This window comes from Callorhinus ursinus, unplaced genomic scaffold, assembly GCF_003265705.2.
Source record: "Callorhinus ursinus isolate GAN/ISIS: 27379988/994484 unplaced genomic scaffold, GSC_fseal_2.0 scaffold13, whole genome shotgun sequence".
In the NCBI taxonomy this organism is placed as follows: domain Eukaryota; kingdom Metazoa; phylum Chordata; class Mammalia; order Carnivora; family Otariidae; genus Callorhinus; species Callorhinus ursinus.
In genome coordinates this window covers 15,019,679-15,037,346 of record NW_027397075.1, presented here as the reverse complement: position 1 = coordinate 15,037,346, position 17,668 = coordinate 15,019,679, and the positions used below count along the sequence as shown (strand labels likewise).

Genomic DNA, 17,668 nt, shown 5'->3' with positions numbered 1-17,668 from the left:
CGGCGGGGACGCGCGCCCCACTGCGCGGCGGGACCCTCTTCAACTTAGCGGGGCTGGAGAGGGGGCCCCTGGGGCCCCCGCCCCGGCGGTGGGGGAGGGGCGGCCCAGCCCTCGCCGGAGGGAGGGGGCGGGCGGGGGCGGGGGGCGCATTTGTCTCTAATAAGAGAAGACAAAGACATCCCGGCGACCGCGGCTGTTCCCGCAGCTCCGCTGTGGTCGAGGCGGGCGAGGGGTGTCGTTCCCGGGTCCCGGTCACCGCCTGTCACCCCGCAGGTGCTGCCCGCTGTCACCATGACCGAGGGCGCGCAGGCGGCCGACGACGTCCGAGTGCCCCTGGCCGCTCCGGCCCCGGGCCCGGAGGCGGCGGCGGCAGGGGCGGCTCCGGGGAGCCCCGGGGTGCCGGGGCGGGAGGCGGAGCCGGGGTCCGGGCCCGGCGCATCGCCCCCCGAGAGCCCGGCTGCCGAGCGCAGCGCGGAGCTGGGTGCCGACGAGGAGCAACCCGTCCCGTACCCGGCGTTGGCGGCCACGGTCTTCTTCTGCCTCGGGCAGACCACGCGGCCGCGCAGTTGGTGTCTCCGGTTGGTCTGTAACCCATATCCTTCCAGGGCCGCCGGGCTGCGGCCATGCAGGACGTGGGGGTCCAGCGTGTGGGACCTCCTCCGCGTGGCCCACGCGAGAGCGGACTCGTTGGACCCGGAACGGGCTGGGCGCGCGTGGAGCGCAGGGCAGGGGAGTGACGGCAACGGGGGCATCGCTCCAAACCCGATTGAGCGTCCCCAGTCCTGAGCTAGCGCGGGATGGGAGAGGGTGGGAGAGAAGCGGCGAGGCTACCACGAGCTTGGAGGGGAAGACGGGTCAGGAGGGCGGGAAGTCGGAACTCCCTGTGCCCCTTGGGTGGCGGTCAGGACCGGAGTGCTGTCCCCTGGGCTAACAGAATGTCCGCCAGAGGCGGGACTCTCGTTGGGGAGGGGGAGGCCGGAAGGAAGTAGAGTAAGGGGAGCAAAGTTTTCAGCCTGTGTTTTGCGCTTCAGAGCGTCGCGGGAGACCCGTGGGGCCGGGAGGCGGTGCGAGTTTGCCGGCCCTTTTCCACCGAGACGTGCGGTGACGTTGGTTGTGACCTCGCCTCTCCAGGCTGACCTCGGTGCTGGGGCTGATTTAAGTCATGCGCAGCGGGGGGTGGGGGGCAGGGACGCAGCTGGCTCTGCGCTCTGAGTCCCTTCCCCTAGGGCTTTTCCTGGCCTTGGAGGATGGGGCCCCCTCTCTGCTTCTGGCCACAGTGGCACAGACTTTCAGAGAAGGTTCCAGAGTGGTGTTGGGTCGGCTAGGGGGCACTTCTGGGATGCAGATGGCAGGTTTGGTGGCCCCCCCAGTAGATGGTGTTTCGGGGCTGTCCCAGTGGGTTCTGGTTGGCCCTGGGTCCTGCTCTGCTGGTTTTTCTCTCTGGTGATGGGAACTGGTTTTCAGGCGGCTGGGCTGTGAGTGCTGAGCCTTCCAGCTCCTTGCCATGGGGGGATTGGATATGCTGGACAGATGGGGGCAGCGGGGTGGGGGGTGTGGCTGCGTGGAGGGAGTTGATCGAGGTGGGGACCTGCAAGTAAACTTTATTTGTCAAAATCAAGACAGAGGCTAAACCAGTGGCGCGTGTGTATAATTTTCCTATCTTGTGTGTCTAACTGTATAAATATTAAACATAAAAGAAGAATTTGTACCAAAGAAAAAGTAATAAAATTTGTGCTGCTTTTTTCCCCCAAATCCAAACATCGACTGAGTCTGGTTCACCTCCCGGTTGTGAAGAAGGGGGTCATAGTCGCAGCCCAAGGGCCAGCTGGGGGCCTGACAGTAGGCTGCCTCAGTCCTACACCCTCGGGGGACATCCCCAAGTGTTGCGGTTTGGTTTGTCCTGTCTCTGGAACTCCGGCCTGCAGATGGCCTGGCCACCTCACGTTGGCAGGAGGGTGGCGTGACTGGGTGGCGTGGTGGGTGACGGGGGCTATATCCGTCTGAGGACCCTGGGCTGAGACGGGACTGGCGGCCGGCTTTGTCTGTGCGTTCGGCATTTCCAAGCGTGTGCAGAGACCAGATAGGGAAAGAGCCGAGTGGGGCCTGCACTTTGTCTCTTTTGACAGCCCCCGTGTCTGGCTGCTCTAGGCTCTGGAGGCTGAGAGAGTCTTGCAGCCTGACCCAGTGGTGCTGGGTGCTCCGGGCACTTCAGGCGGGCTATGTCCCTGAGGACGCCTGACAGGCGTGTGTGTGTGTGTGTGTATGTGTGTGTGAGCGCACGCGTTACTCAGTGTAGAGGAGTGGGGCAGGGGTGCCTGACACAGGTAGGGTGAAGCCCAGAGGGGCTTGGAGGATGGGGCCGGCAGGACTGTGTGCTGGCGTCCTTGTCTCTGTGTGTCCTCCTGACCCAAAGAGGAGGATGCCCTGTGGCTCTGGGAGCAGGAGGGCCATCAGGCTGGAGGCGGAGGGCACTGGCAGGGTTTTGAGGGGCTCAGATCCCAGGATCAGTTGACTTGTGTTCTGTGGAAATCCTGCATCTGTCAAGCAGGGGTGGGCACGTCATGGCCTTCGGCCTCGTGGGGACAGTTGCTGACCTCCGGCAGACGCCAGGCCAGGGCTGTGGGGGGGTGTGTTGGCTCTGGGGCGAACCTAAAATAAGCTGGCATGCCCAGACAGGTGGGGACTGGTTCCCCCCGGGGATCCTGTGGGCCTCAGCACAGCTTTCCAGAGCACTCCAGATTCCTGGGGGTCAGCAGGTTGGCCTCGGGCACACAGAGGGTGCTCCTGCCCCCTCCAGCTCCCCGGCTGCCCTGTCCTTCCGTGAAGCCTCCCCTGTTGCAGGGGACAAAGTCAGAGAGAGAAGTGGGATAATTGGGTTTGTTCTGGGGACCCACAGTGCCTGGAGGCTGGCAGAATCCCAGCTGACGTCCTGGAGCCCGGCCCCACGCTGGGATTCATTCAGGGACTGGAATGCAGGAAGGGGCCTTCCTTAAGCCCCCGAGCTCTCGGGAACCCCCGAGCACATGACCCCAGCACAGACAATCACGCGTGGTCTGCTTTGTCTTTAAGGGGGACCCCGACGCCCAGTGGAGGAGCCTACAGTTTGCGTCCTTATCGATTGGCTTTGCTTTTTTGAAAATACAACCGTGCTGGAACTTTTGGGGCAAGCACTGTTTCTCCTACACAGGTTTATTTATAGAGGAAGGTGGGTGGGATCTGTGTGTTGTAGCCTGCGTGGCTGGGTTATGTTCTGCCCGGGCTCCCCCAGGGTTCCTGACTCCGCGCCTGCCTGCCACACAGCTGCTGCGTCCTAGCACCCAGGCCGGGCGGGGCCTCCAGGGATGCTCACTGCTTGGGAAGGGGGGCCCCGGGAAGGCCGGCTGCAGCCCAGCAAGGGTGTTAAGGGACCAGGAGATGGCCAAGGAGGCACTTGGGGGCTCAGGGTGACATGTACTTCTAGGAGTTGCCTCCCAGGGGCCGGGCGCCAGGTGTGTCTCAGCGTAGGGCTTGGAGAAGCCAAAGGACACACCAAGGTCACGCAGTTGCTGGAGGGCAGAGCTGGGTGAGCCCGGTCAGACTCTCAGGGCCCTGCGTTGGGCAGGGGTGCGAGGCTGGACGAGTCCAAGCTTTTAAAGGCGTCTCGTGAAAGCTGATGCTTCAAGCCATCCAGCCACCACCGGCACGCGGGGCTCACGGTGGGTGTGGGTGTCCTGGCGAGGACACTGGGGGCATTGACTTAGAACAGGGCTGGCCCTTCCCTCCATCCTGCAGCCCACTCTGCCCCTGCAGACCGGAATTGAACAGGACAGTTAAAAGTTGTCCTCACCTTCCTGACCTTGTGGCCGTGATCCCCTGCACACTTTGCCTGACGCACAGAGCTGCGTTCGTGTGCTCTGGGGACCCAGGCCTGGGGATGCTCCCCTTCCAAGCCTCTTCTCATCCCAGCACCTTGTTCCTGGACCCGGGCCCCTGTCCTCCTGGCATCCACATGTCTGTTTGCCCGGACTTGGAGTCCCCAGGCCGGCCCCTCGGGGGAGTCCTTGAGGGGTTCTCAGGAGGCGCTGGGCGGGCCTGGGGTGGGCTGACGGGAAGGCCATCCCTTCCCTGGTAGAGTTAGGGGATGTGAAGGCAGAAGTGGTGTGCCCAGAGCGGGGGGGGGGGGGCCACCCCCCTGGGGGGGCCCGGCAGGGCATGGCGTGTCTGTGTGGGCCCCGGGCTCCCCACCCCACAGGCCAGCCTCCTGGTGGCTCCCTGACTTTCTGTGATTGAAGAAGGAAGGAGGGACTGTGAGTGGTCTGTGTGTCTGGACTCCACTGCTGTTCCCTCACATTCACGCTGAGCCCTGACCGTGTGCCTGACTGGGATGGGCCTGTTCCTGCTCTCCAGGCTGGCGTGAGTGGAGATGGGTATGGTCGTGGGGGCTCCACAGGGATGGGCTGTTGCCCTGGAGAGCTGGGGAGGGCAGCAGGGCAAGGCGGGTCGCAGAGTACCTGCCAGAGGCAGGGTGGGAGGAGACCTGTTCTTAGTGTGGCTGGAGGGCTTGGTGGGGGGGCCCTGGATGTGGGCCTGACCTCCCGTTGGCCCCTGAGTGAGAGCTGGGCTGCGAGGTGTCCTCTCCGGGACAGCTAAGGAGGGCTTCCTGGAGGAAGTGAGATTGGGCTGGGCAGTGTGGATGGATAGGCACTGGTAGAGAAGGAACAGGAAGGCTTTTATGGGTATTGTAAGGGTTTTTGCTTTCCATGAGGAGGTGGAAAGGTTTAATCATTGGGGATCCTACTCTGATGAAAGGTCCAGATCTGTGGCAGTGTCACCCTTTGGGGGGCGGGCAGTGGAAGGAGAATTAGCATGCATTGAGGTTTGTCTGCTGGGAGGGACCTGGCTTCCTGCGTCTCTGCTGCTTCCTCAGGACTGCCCAGGAAGGGTCGTGGCCAAGACCTTGTTCTCTCTGCGGCGGCCTAGATTTTCGGGCTTGCCCTGTGTCCCCACGCAGACACCTGTGGGGCCCTGAGCTGGGCAAACAGTTGGTGTTCGTTGAGCTCACTGGTAGCCTGATTCGTTGGTAGAGGCCAGGAAGCGCTGATTAAATGCTCTATGCATGGTCCCTGCCCCCACATCTGCAGCCCAGCTGGACCCTGGGGAGGGCCTGGGGGACTGTGGGGGGACTCGGGGGCATGGTGCAGAGCCAGGCCGGGGCTCCTGTGAACACCCGCCGGAAGGTGTCCTCACTCAACAAATCTCCTGGCCTGAGCTCTGTGCTGGTCTTCACTCTGGGCCCACTGTGGTTCCCCATAGGACTCGAGGAGCTCCCGTTGCATGCTCAGCGTGTCCTGCCATTGTCCATTCTGCAGCAGAGCTTGGCTAGCCTGATCTTGGTGGAGGTGCTGGGCTGGGTTGACCAGATGGAGGCTGTTGGGGGCTGGGGGCCAGGGAGGTTGCAGCAGCTGAGTGGACACAGAGTAGCGTGGGAGGATAGGGAGCAGGAACATCCACCGCAGGGGAATGGCACAAGCAAAGGTCCTGAGGCAGGTGGAATGGATCCGTGAGCCTGGAGCTGTTCAGCTTTTGCTGTGAGGTTAAGGTGATGGGAGGCGGGGAGGCTGGGAGAGACCTATGAGCATGATGGGCAGGGTGATGGGCTAGCTGGGGTCTCAGGGAACGCTTCTGCCTCCAGCTGGAGTTGGGCTCACTCCTCAAGGGAGGGGCGGTGTGGGGACCAGGCTCAGGGAAAAATTGAGGAGAGGTGGGGAGAGAAGAGTAGGTGGAAGGCGCCACAGGGGCCAAGGCCAGGAGATGGGAAGGTGCTGGGGTTCCCCTACCATGCCCACGACACCCAGGGCCAGGACATGGCTGGTGCCAGCCCGTCAGGGGAGGCTCCCAGACCCTGAGCCTGTCCCATACCCCCTGGCATGGCGGAGCGCTCAGAGGGGTCCAGGGAGCTCCCTGTGCCTTACTGTGGTGCAGCGGGCCAGACAGCCGCCTCCCCTCCCGGAGCGCCTGGCAGGACTCCTGGTCCAGGGTCAGGATGCGGAGGAATGCGGGGGATGGGCTGGCCTGTCAGACAGCCACACTGCCCCGCTCAGCCCTGCTCGCCCCCGCTTGCCCCCGTTCGCCCCCGTTCAGCCCCGCTCAGCCCAGCCAGCGGGGCCAGACCTCGGCCCCAAGCCGTCAAGGTCAGGCGGGAGATGTTATCTCTGCATTTGCGGTGTCCTCGTGTCCCACCCCCGTCCCCCGTACCCGCCCAGCCAAAGGCCTGGTCAGGAATAGGCTTTCTCTTTCTCCTGGCAAGCAGGTGTTTAAGTGAGGGTCGCAGATGACCCGGTTACTCTCTTTTTTCAGGAGCTGATTTGACACGATTGGGAACAACCCTGAGTCACGTGGGCCTAGGTTGACTCTCCAGCAAGTAGACGCGGAGAGTGGAGTCAGGCGATTTAGGGCCTGGATTCCCAGACAGGATGGGGTGCAGAGGAAAACAGCCCAGCCCTTGAGAGCTGGCAGCAGTTTCGGGCACCGTCCCCAGAGCACCATGCCTGCCGCGGATGACAGATGGGGGCCCCTCTGCCGTGCTGTCTCCACCGAGCGAGTAGCAGCTCCTCGCCCTGCTCACAGGGGCCCCCCCGGAACAGGCGCACGCTGGGCAGGGGAGGCAAGGCTGAGTCTCCCTGGTCCCTGTGCTGCAGGGGGAGCCATCAGAGCTTGGACTGGTGATTAGTGGGACCACTGATGAGTGCGCGAAATCAGAGCGAGCAGGGCGGGGACGCTGCCATCTCTGTGCTCACCGGCAGGCAGCGGGGAGCCTTGTGATGTGAGCTGTCTGCGTCTCCGGCCCCGAGCAGCTCGTGGGTGCGGGAGGGTTTCAGGGGCCTTGCGAGCACCCCGTGTTTTTCCATGTGATGCATGCAAGGACCAAGTCCGTTTCCTAGAGCAGCCCCCCCAACCTGTTCCCCAGTCTCAACCTTTCTCAGCCAAAGTTGAGGGCAGAAGGGGGACCTCAGAACACCCCTCCCCAGGCTCCTGAAGTCTGGGTACTGCCCAGGGTGAGCCTGGTGACCCCCTGACTGCCCCCAAGTCCAGACCAGTACAGGTGTGTCCCCAGTCCTGCCTGCCCTCTCGCTCACGGGCGGCCCCAGGCCAGGCCCCCACGTTGGCCATCCAGACCGCTTACGCAGAAGAGGGAGCTGATGTTACTAAGAGCACTTGGCCCGCGAGGGGCAGGTGTGGGTGGGCCGGGCGGTCATGCTCGGGGCTGCTCAGGGGCCAACAGCTCTCCTGGCCTGTTCAGAGCCCGGGACAGGTGGGTCTCCCTGGGTGGGTGCCATCCCCCATCTTGCTGGAGCTGAGCAAAGCCGGACTCTGGCATGGGTGCAGAGACGTGCTTGGCCGGCGGTGGCCGGCCTGCTTTGTCACGCTGTCCTCTCTGTTCTGGGCTCTGCTGGTGCCTCCCTCCACCCCCAGTCTAGGGGAGGTCAGAGCACTGGACAGTGGGGACATTGGTATGGAGGGTGCAGCCCAGCGGGACCCGGTGTCTCAGCTCCTTGCTAGCCGTGGGGCAGAGGGGTGGGGGATGACAATGTTTCTGTAGGGGGGTGGCCCGACCTCAGAGGCCCCTCACCCCAGGAGGGCCCCAGAGCCTTCCAGGATTCCTTGGGTGTTTCTAGCACCCCTTCCTGCAGCCCGGTGGTGGCCCCACACCTGTTTCGGTTTTCCCTCACGTGGTCCCGATTGTCTTTTTGGTCAGATAGTGTGGGGTTCACGGGGGCCCTGATCAGCGGGTGAAGGGCCCAATCCAGTCCACAGCTGGCCAGGGAGAGGGCCCCGAAGACCCCTGGGCTTCCTTCCGTCCCATCCCCAGCTCTGAGAGCACACGGGCCTCCCTGGGGTCCCCTAGCCCCAGCTTGCACGTGGGGTGAGCAGTCTTGGACACGTGAACGAGGCAGGGAGAGGCTGAGGGGGATGTTTTTTAGGAAGAGAGCAGAGCTTTTGGGGTCGACACGTTGTGTGACTCTGAAGTCCAAGGCGGTGAGGCAGAGGTGGTTTCTGAGCTTGAGGGGGTCTCCTATTCCAGACCCCATTCCTGTGTCAGAGGCTGGGGCCACTTGGGCCGCCACCCCGAAGCTGAGGGCTGTGGTGGACAAGGATGCGTCCTGGAGTTGTATTTCTTGGTCTGAGGGAGGGGCCTGCGTCCTGGCTGTCTGTGGGCCGCTGGGTTCCTGCAGGCTCCCATCCCCACTTGACCCCCACCCATTGGAGCACCAGGGTGGGGTCTTGGCCGGCAGGGGAGGCCGGGGAGCTGGGGGCCGCCAGCTGGACCGTGGACGGAGTGCCGCGTATCCCCTGGGCTGGAGGGACCGGGCTTGTTGGGGACGGTTACGGTTAGGGTTAGGGTCTTCCCCGATGGCCTTTGGGTGGTGACTTGCTCCAAGTCCCCCAGGTTCTCAGGCAGGTGTTACCAGCACCAGGCCTGAGGCCACGACCCACACTGCCCACTTGGAGCCCTAGGGGCGACCTTTGAACCCCTCCTGTCTCCTGGGTGTCTTCCAGCTTCCCAGCTGCACGGCCTTTGGTGACCTTTGTGGATTTGGTTATGGTGCATCATCTGGGCTCTGCCCTTGGTTCTGGCCCAGGGAGGGGTCCTCACTGGCCCCAGGGAGCCAACGGAGGGGGCGAAGAGAAACAGAAGTGCGAAGGTGGTGGTGTTGGGGGCTCGGCAGAGGCGGTGCCCCTGCTCTACACCAGGGCATTTTGGGGCAGCCTGGGCAGAGCCACCAGGCTGGGTCAGGGGCAGGCAGGGGCACCACCCAAGCCTGGGGGTGGCTCTGGGGGTGTGCACGTCGTCCACACCAGCGGGCATGTGTGAGCCAACGTGCTGGCGGGAATAGTAGCCCCCGAGTTCACGTCCATCAGGGACCTCAGAACGTGGATTTCCATGGAAGTTGGGTCCTTGTGGATATAGCCGACGTGAGACAAAGTCAGTCTGGAGCTGGGGGCCCTGGGCACAGTGCCGTGTGCTCGAGAGAGTTGGAAAGACAGATGCAGACTAAGCATAGGGTCAAGTGAAGGTGGAGGCAGATGCTGGGGTGACGGGTCTGTGGATGCCCAGGCTTTCCTGCAGCTGCCAGAACCTGGGGGTCCCTGGAAGGAGGCCGCGTGCTGACACCTCCAGGCTGAATTCCCCTGCCCCACCTCGCACACCCTGAGCGTGCTTTCTGCTGTCCCCCCAGAGGGAGATAGAGGAGGTGTTGGGTGTCTTAACGGGAGGGAGTCTTTTTTAAGATGATTCATGCTCAGCTGTGCCGTGTCAGGCTCTCCGACAAGGAGCCACCCGGGGAGAGGGAAAACCGACTGTGAAATCAGTCATCTGAGCAATTTGGGGTGGATGGAGTGTGTGCCCCTGAAGTCACAGGCAGCGAGGCAGGGGTGGCTGTGAGCCTAGGGGGCCCCTCCTGCTCTGGGCCCTGTCAGGGTGTCAGAGGCCGGGCTCCACGATGAAGAGGGACAGGGACTGCTCCAGTCTCTGTGCCCATGTCCTCCGGGGTTCCTGGGGGGCCATCAGCTTGGGGACACGTCCCCAGGGAAGTATCCATCCATGATGTCAGCTCTGCAGGTCTGTTTCCGCCGGGCTGGCCTATCCCCCACAAGGAAAGGGCCCACGGAGATCCCTCTGGAGTCTGAGGCCCTCACTCTGCCAGTGTCCCTCCTCTCCCCCCTCGTGCTTTCTTGCAGCCCCAGGGACATACAGGTAGGGTGTCAGAGCCATAGAGGGAGCCCCAGGTCGAGCCCAGCCTGACTCAGTCCTGTGACCTGCGGTCAGGTGAATGGCTTTCTGTGGGGGCCTTGAGGGCGGCTGCCGGGGCTGGATTCCCAGCCGGAGACCCACCCTGTAGCAGCAGAGACTCTGGGGGGCTGGCCCTGTTCCCCTCTGAGAAGCCACAGAGGGGCAGGGGGTGGCCAGAGAAAAGATTGTCCCCAGTCTGGGGTGGGCTCCCCTAGGACCCTCCTGCAACCCCAGAGCCCAGCTCTCCATTCTTGGGTGAGGAGGGTGTGCTGCCTTCCCGGTGACCCCCAGCTTCCCGGGGCCTCGTTCGGGGTGCCACGGCACAGCCTGGCTGTGTGGTGGGGGTGGGGAGGGGGGGTGGATGAGAGCCAGGCCCTGCTGGGGCCAGGTCCTGAAGGCCAGGGAGACGGTTGCTCTCAGGCTGCAGGGGTGACCGTGGGCAGAGGGGTGGGTGGGTGGCGGGTGGGCCCCGGGGTGCCCTGTAAAGGGTGGTGGGCTCAGGGACCTGGCATGGAGGGCATTAGGTGGTGGGCCCGGAAGGGGCACCAGGCTTCTGTGCGGCCTGGGACTGTCCAGTGCTGTCTGCAGGCCCAGCCCCCTGCAGAGACGGAGCCCGTGTCTGGAGGCACAGAGGGCGTCCCCTGGGCCAGGTGGGGGCCACGCAGCATCGTCCGCCTGCTGCGTCCCTTTGTCTTTGCACTGGTCGCCAGCCGGCCGCAGTCTGATGAGTCAGCCTGCATTAGCGCCTCGTGGATGCGGACTGGGACGTGGCCTGGGGCTTGGGCTGCTGGGAGGGCAACCGTGCGGCTGTGGCCACAGGGTGGCCCGCTGTATCTGGCACGCGTGTGATGTGCCCTCGGGCGTGGCAGGCCCAGCTTCTGAAGTTCTGAGCTAGCCGGGGTGCCCTGCAGGCGCCTCTCAGCGGAGATCTGGTTCAGGGGCACCCGGGACCTGAAGGACACCTCACTCAGGGTGCACGGCCCCACCATCAGGAGGCCAAGAGGGGGCTGCTGGCCACTGGCGGGGGCGGGCACATGGGAAGGTGCAGGCAGACGGGGTATGGGGAGAGTAGGGTGGGGGGACACTGGCAGAGTGTGGGGGGATGGGGCCGCCACCTGGGAACTCTGCACCTGGTCCCCCTCAGCCGTGAATCCTTGGGGGCTGGAGGCCCATGCCACCATCCCTGGAATGTTTCAGAAATCAGAATCAGCACCGGGGACGTGAGCACCGGTCGGGCCTGGGGCGCAGGCTGACAGACCCGAAACCACAGACCACGGTGTCACGTTTTAAAACCGGGCATTCCTGACACTTCCTAATGTTCCAGAGCTTTTGTCTGTTTGTTTTTAATCTGCCATGAAACGGGGGTCATTTGGTTGAGGAGGGGGATGCAGACCACAGGAGCCTATGGGCAGAGGCAAGGTGGGCCCAGGGGAGGGGGCACTGGGGCAGAGAGGAGGCGTGTCTGGGCTTTGGGGGTTTGGAGGGCCCAGGCTGACCCCTGAGCATGCCGGGGGGGCCGCCATCCCTGCACACTGCCCCGTCCTGACGTGCAGACAGGTCTCCTGCCCCGCCACATTCCTTTCTCTCCCTCTGGGGCCGGACCCGTTTCCCCCCTGCTCAGTGTGACCCAGCAGCCCCCGGGTTTGTGGCTGCAAATCGGGTCAGGGGCTGCCCTGGGGCGTGAATGGCAGCACATGGGCAGAGTGTGGAACGGGCCCATGTGCCCGCTGACAGTGCATCTCTGCGTTCCTCCGCTCCGGAGCTGGCTCCCGGACGGGCAGCACTGGGAGAAGCATCCCGTCTGCCAACTCAGACCCAGCAACCGCCCCTCAGCAGCGGGGATTCCCTGCATTGTCACGTTTTCTCTGGGGCAGGGGGCACGGGGCCAGGATGGAGCTGGGGGGCCCTGCCTTGGTGTCAGCCCTGGGGGGCATGCAGCACCTGAGGTCTGTGTTCCGCTGGGAAGGTGCAGCTCAGGGCAGGTCCCTGCGCGGCCTCTGGAATTCTGAGCAGACGCTCACTCATGCTGTCACAGATGTGTCCCCTCACAGCTCACGCAGAAAGCACACGATTCATTGGTTTTTACTGTCCCCGCAGAGCTGTGCGGCCCTCACTGTCAATTTTGGAACTTTAGTTCTCCCAGAGAAACCCCGGCCCCTGGCGGCCCCTGATCTGCATTGTGTCCTTGGATCTGCCTCTTGTGGGCGTTTCATAGAAACGGAATCCCACGCCACGTGGCTCTTTGCACGTGGCTTCCGTCTTTGAGCATCATGTTCTCCGGCTGGGGCCACGCCGTAGCACGTGTCAGGGCTTTGTTCCCCTTGGTGGCTGACCCCCATCCCGCTGTGTGGATGGACCACGGCATGTCCGTGCTAGCGTTGGTGGGCTCTCGGGCTCTTTCCACCTTCAGGGTGCTATGAGCAGACCAGCTGTGCAGACGTATGTAGTTCTGTTTGGACCCGTTTTCAGGGGTGTTCTTGGGTACGTACCTGAGAGCGGAATTGCTGTATGGAATCACGTGTGGACCTCCCAACGTGTTTTCCAAGGCGGTGTCTGCTTGTTAACCCCCAGTCCCACCAAACGTGGGGTCTCTGAGTAGCTTGGTAGTAGCTTTGGCGGCTGTCCCCAAGGACGCAGCCGGCAAGCATCAGGCACCACGCCCAGCCTGACACTGTGTGAGCAGGACGCTCCCCACCTCCCTTCCTGCGGACACTTTGGGGCATCCCCCGGGAGGTGGTCTTGGCAGCCCCCCGATCCGGATCTCCCTGTGAGAGACCATCCAGGCAGGGCGGGGCCATCGGAACCACAGGGCCTGCCAGGCGTCATGTTCTGACTCCACATGGACACACAGGTGGGGTGAGGCGTGTGCCAGGCGGGGTGGTGCCGGGCAGCAGGTGGGAGTAACTGGTGTGTGTGTGTGTGCGCGTGTCCGTCTGGCATCTGTTCCTTCTTCAGCCCTCTGGAGAATTTCAACACCCACACTTGGAATGAGAAAAAAAATTATTAATGAGCTTGGAGCAGTTGCCATGGGAACCTGTTGCTAATGAATCTCTGGGGTTCCTTTTACCTTTGCTGAGCAGCCCTGCACTCCCAGAGACGACATGTTTCCCACTAATCAGGTTGCCGTGGCAACGCCTGTCACTAATCCCCAGCCGGGGCTCCTGGTTTCCTGGCCTGGCCCGACTTACATAAAGCAATTTAACGAGTGCAGGGCTGCTCCCAGAATGCAGACCCTGGGCCCCCAGCCTCCCCAGACACCTATCTCCACAAGCAGTCTGCCCCCCCCTCCACAGGCCCCACACGTGGTCCCACAGCCACGGGAAACAGGGGCACTTGGAGCCCGTGGTGTTTGCTGGGAAGAGAAGCTGTGGAGGGTCAGTTCTTCGCTGGGCTCACCACATGTACTGCGGGTGGAGGGCTGGCCCATAATGGGTGCTCCGTAAATGCTGAGTGGGGGAGCCGTGCACCACTCAGGGCCGTGGGAGGTGGCCTGGGCCCCAGGGCTGGCACCCAGGCCTCCGTGTGACCTAGGCCTGGCGGTGGGAGAACGTTCTAGAAGGAGCGTGGACGCCTGTAGCCTGCAAGGTGGATGAGAGCCCTTCAAGGCCAGGGTGCATTCGGCAGCCCCCAGCCCATCCTGACAGGCAGGAGGCACGTGTGGAATGCCCACGGTGACCATCCACGCTATCGGCTCAGCCCTGGGAGCCCGTGCAGTGGGTGACGGTGCTGCGCGTCCTTGAGCCCCTCCTTGCTTCCTGCCCCCAAGTGTCTGTGCAGGAGCCCCCAGCTCAGCCATCTGGAGTGGTCAGACCCTGCTGTCGGTAGTCCGGCCGTCGGCCCCGGGCCCAGCTCTCCCAATAGGGCCAGCCGGGCCGGGAGGCTGCTGACTTGGAGATTTGGGCTCTTTTAGCGGCCACTCTGGGACACCCTCCGGCTGCCTGAGTGGGTGCCAGGTGAGGAGGCAGGCAGCTCTGCGCAGTTGTCCCCGTAGGAGATGTGGTGGTGCAGGGAGGGCTTCCTGGAGGAGGCTGTCTCCACACAGCTCTGGTAGGAATGGGGGTCTCCATGAGGGCGGTGCCCAGTGTGTTTTGTGAGCCCCAATTCCCCTGCGAGCCCCCTCCCCCACTGTGGGTGAGCTCTGAGTGCAGCTCAGGGAGCAGCTGGGGGCACCCTCTGCTGACTCCCTCGGTGTGGGGCTGGCTTGTCTCTGCCCATGGGCTTGGGCTGCCGCGACAAGGGACCCCAGCCCGCACACAGCATAGACGTTGATCGTGCCCCAGTGCTGGATGCTGGGCGTCCAAGACCCAGGCGTGGACGGGGCTGGCTCCTGCCGGTGTCCTTTTTCTGTGCAGCTCTGTGCCTCGTTCTTCCCACTACAAGGACGTCAGAGATGCCGGATTAGGTCGCACTTTACCTAAACGTCCTGTTGAAATGCTCATCTTCAAGCATAGTCCCGTCCGGAGGGTTTCCGCGTGGGAGGTTCTGTGGAAGGCCGCTCCCCAGCGCCCCCATGGTCCTGGCGGGGTCCTGCCATCCGCTCTGGGGCTCTCTGGTCTCCCCGAGCCCCCCGGAGCGCCAAGCAGGGTTCCCGGCCCACATGGGCTCCTCTAGCCACAGCCCCTCAGTCCAGCTTCTGCCTGCCCTGGGGCCTCCCGGGAACACCTCGCTCCAAGGTACCCTGGTCAGTGAGTGTCAAACAGCAGGCCTGACGTGGGGCTTACTGGGGCAACACTTGTTTTCACAACTCTCTTGGGCGTAGACACAGCCTCCGTGTGGCTTTGCCCAGGGCTTCCTTCCGTCGACAGCGCCCTCACAGGGTCCTGCTGATCTTGGGTGAGGGGGGAGGCGGCCCTGCAGCCCCGTGGTGCCCCCGCCCACCAGGCAGCATGTGGAGGCAAACCCAGGCGGGGGTCTCAGGTCCTGGAGAGCCCCCCTGCTTTTGGGGATGCCACTGCCCGGGGCCTGAGGCTGATGGCTCAGGGGTACTCAGGGCAGCAGGGAAGGATGTGCAGAAGGTTCTAGGCAATTCTAGATGGCAGACTGATCTGATGTCAAGGGGACACAGTCCTGGGGTTTTGCTGGGGAGTGGGGGCCAGAGAAGGGAGGGAGGTGGGTGCTGGGTGGTGACCCCGGCCGAGGTCTCCGCTCCCCATATCGCTGTTGGAGCTCCTCAGCCTTGACCTGTGGTTGCGTCTGGGTCTCCAGGTCCTGCCAGGCGCGGCCTGGACCTTTTCTCAGGCTGGGCGGACCAGGAATCCTGGGACGTCTGTTAGACGAGAGGCTGGGGTCTTGTCCCAAGGGTGGTAATGGGGTCTGGGAACTCCTCCACTTTCTCAACTGAGTGGCCGGCAGGCGGAGGGACAGGTGCTGGTGGGGCAAGGAGGCCTGAAAGTCTCCTGGACCGTGTCCCCACCTGCAGTGCGTCTCAGCCTCAGGTGTCCCCTCCCTGGGCTGCCACCATGGGCTGAGGGCAGCCGTTATATCAGAGGGTGGCCCCCCTGCACGCGTCAGCCAGGAGCCCCTCCTGCCCTGCTCTCTGCCACTGCTGAGCCTGATGGCTTCATGCCTGGGGCCCCCACGGGCATCTGCATGGCGCATCAGCGGCCGCCGTAGTCCCAGTCTGGCTTCTCAGCACTGACTGGTTTGCTTCCTGAAGGAATGTCAGCCTCAACTTGCTCATGGAGACGTTGATCCCAGGCAGAAGGGGCTGGGCAGCTATGACTCCTCTGTAGCCGGGGTGTCTAAGTGGACATTTGGTGAGTGGCCATGTGAACGGGGTGTCTCTTGGGGGTTTGTGACCCTCCCAGCCTGAGGCAGCTGGGTGGTGTTTGGAGCGAGCCCTGGTGTCCACTCCCCCGGCAGGGTTCTGTGTGTCAGACCGTGTCCCTCTCACAGTTGCCAGGCTCACTGTGGCTGGGATTGATGGGTGTGGGTTGGGGACAGCCCGAGAGGGACAGGTGCCCCGGGACCCGTGCCTGGCCAGTCCCCTGCGTGGGGGGCTGGGGAAGAGATTGGAGCAGACACACCAGAAAGCAGCTTCTCCTCCCTGCCCTGGGGAGACTCAGGCAGTGGCTCTGTTGGGCAGGGGGCTCTGGGAGGGACCTGCTCTCTGGTGCAGCCTCACCCCCTGCCTCCGTGCTCTCCGTTCCTGACATGCCACCTTCTCCCACCTTGGCCTTGGCCCCCAGTCCTCTCGCAGGACCACCCCCAGGCCCACTGGCTGACCCCTGGCAGAGCAGACAGCCCCCAGCCTGGGCAAGCATCTGGAATCCTGGAGCGGGCCCCTCTGTTCTGCTGACTGATGCCTGGAATTCCACCACGGAGCTCCCTCTGTCCCCGAGCGGCACCCTGTTCCAGGCAGGACCCCTGCAGGTCCCACGGGGAGCAAGCTGGGCAAGAAGCCTCGGTCGGCGGGAGCCCTGGACTGGAGCTCAGGGAGGAAGGGACTCCCTGGAACCTGCCCCCCCACCAAGTCCCAGGCATTGCCTGAGGATGGGAGTCTGCGCCCCATGCCCACCCAGGCCTCCCTCTGGGCAGGGAGCGGGGTTTGTTTTTTGGGTTTTTTTTTTTAATATTTTATTTATTTATTTGACAGAGAGAGACACAGCGAGAGAGGGAACACAAGCAGGGGGAGTGGGAGAGGGAGAAGCAGGCCCGATGCGGGGCTCGATCCCAGGACCCTGGGATCATGACGTGAGCTGAAGGCAGATGCTTAACAACTGAGCCACCCAGGTGCCCCCCCCCCTTTTTTTTTTAAAGAAGGGAGCGGGGTCTTGTTCCAGGCCTGTACCCTCCACGGATGGCCATGGGGCTCCCTACCCCTGCTGTGTGGCCCCCGGGAACCTCCCAGGGGGCAGCGGGAGGAGCCCCGCTGTGGGGCTCCGTATCCTCTCCTGTCTTCTTGGGGGCTGACTGCCATGGTAGCAGGGGCACGGGACACCCTCCAGCCCCCCCCCCCCCCCCGCTTGGGTGATCTTGCAGAATCACGTTGGGACGTTCGGGGCTCATGGCCGCAGTAGGAGTGTTCCCTGCACGTTTGAAATACGGCCTGCCGGCTGGTGGGAACAAGACATGTTTTAATTCCTAATTTAGACTGTTTATCTGCAGAGCTCTGGAGGCCGGCGGGACGAGACGGTGCCCCCCCCCACCCCTCCCAGGGCGCCTCCCGCCTCCAGCACGCTCCAGTTGCCTGGTGGGCACCGGGAGGTGGGCCCGCCTCTGTCCAGCCTCCCGCCCCCCATGTGTCTGTGTGTGGTCAGCCAGGCACCACCTGCACCCCAAGAGGGGAGACCCCTCCCCACGCTCTCTGGCCTTTTCAGGGCCCATGGCCGGTGGTCCAGGAGCAGGGGTGGGCGGGCAGGCTCGTGAGACCTGGGCGTTCTGAGGAATCTGGCAGCCGGGCTGTGGTCTCCGGTCAGGCTGGGAGTTTTACCATAAAAGAGAGACACAGGGAGGGCGGGGGTGGGGACCTGGTCGTTAAAAGTGTCTAAACTGCTCCTCCTAGCAGGGCTCCCCGCGTCCCCTGTGGCTGCCCTAGGATCAGTGTCATCTCTCCGACTTTAATTAGGAAATACGCATTTCTCAACAATCCGCTTGAGGCCTTGGCTGGCTTCCTGGTTGCTATGCCAACCGGGCTTGCACCCCTTCTGGTGCCCCCTCCTGGCACCTGCTCTGCAGGGGTGCTCGGCGGGGGCGGGGTGAACACCTCGCTTTCCTGTTTCCTGTGTGGGCCTGCCCCTCGGCTCCTTGCCTTTGGGGTGTCCCTGTGGTAACTCACAGCCGGAGGGCACAGGGATCAGGGGGTCCCTTAGCACTGGGGTGGCTGCATTTTAGGGTTAGGGAGACTGGCCCAGGGTCCTGCAGCTCCTGGAGACCAAGCCCCAGGGCCTGGTCCCC

General features: G+C 63.6%; 1 protein-coding gene across 2 annotated transcripts in view; it reads left to right on the top strand.

Moving 5' to 3' along the window:
• The first annotated feature begins 291 nt into the window (after window positions 1–291).
• The window catches only part of CACNA1H (calcium voltage-gated channel subunit alpha1 H), a 59,864-nt gene continuing 42,487 nt past the window's right edge, over window positions 292–17,668 (top strand). For both annotated transcript variants that reach the window (XM_073899752.1, XM_073899751.1), the window contains exon 1: window positions 292–593. In XM_073899752.1, the coding sequence (XP_073755853.1) occupies window positions 292–593 (302 nt within the window). The remainder of the gene's footprint in view (window positions 594–17,668) is intronic.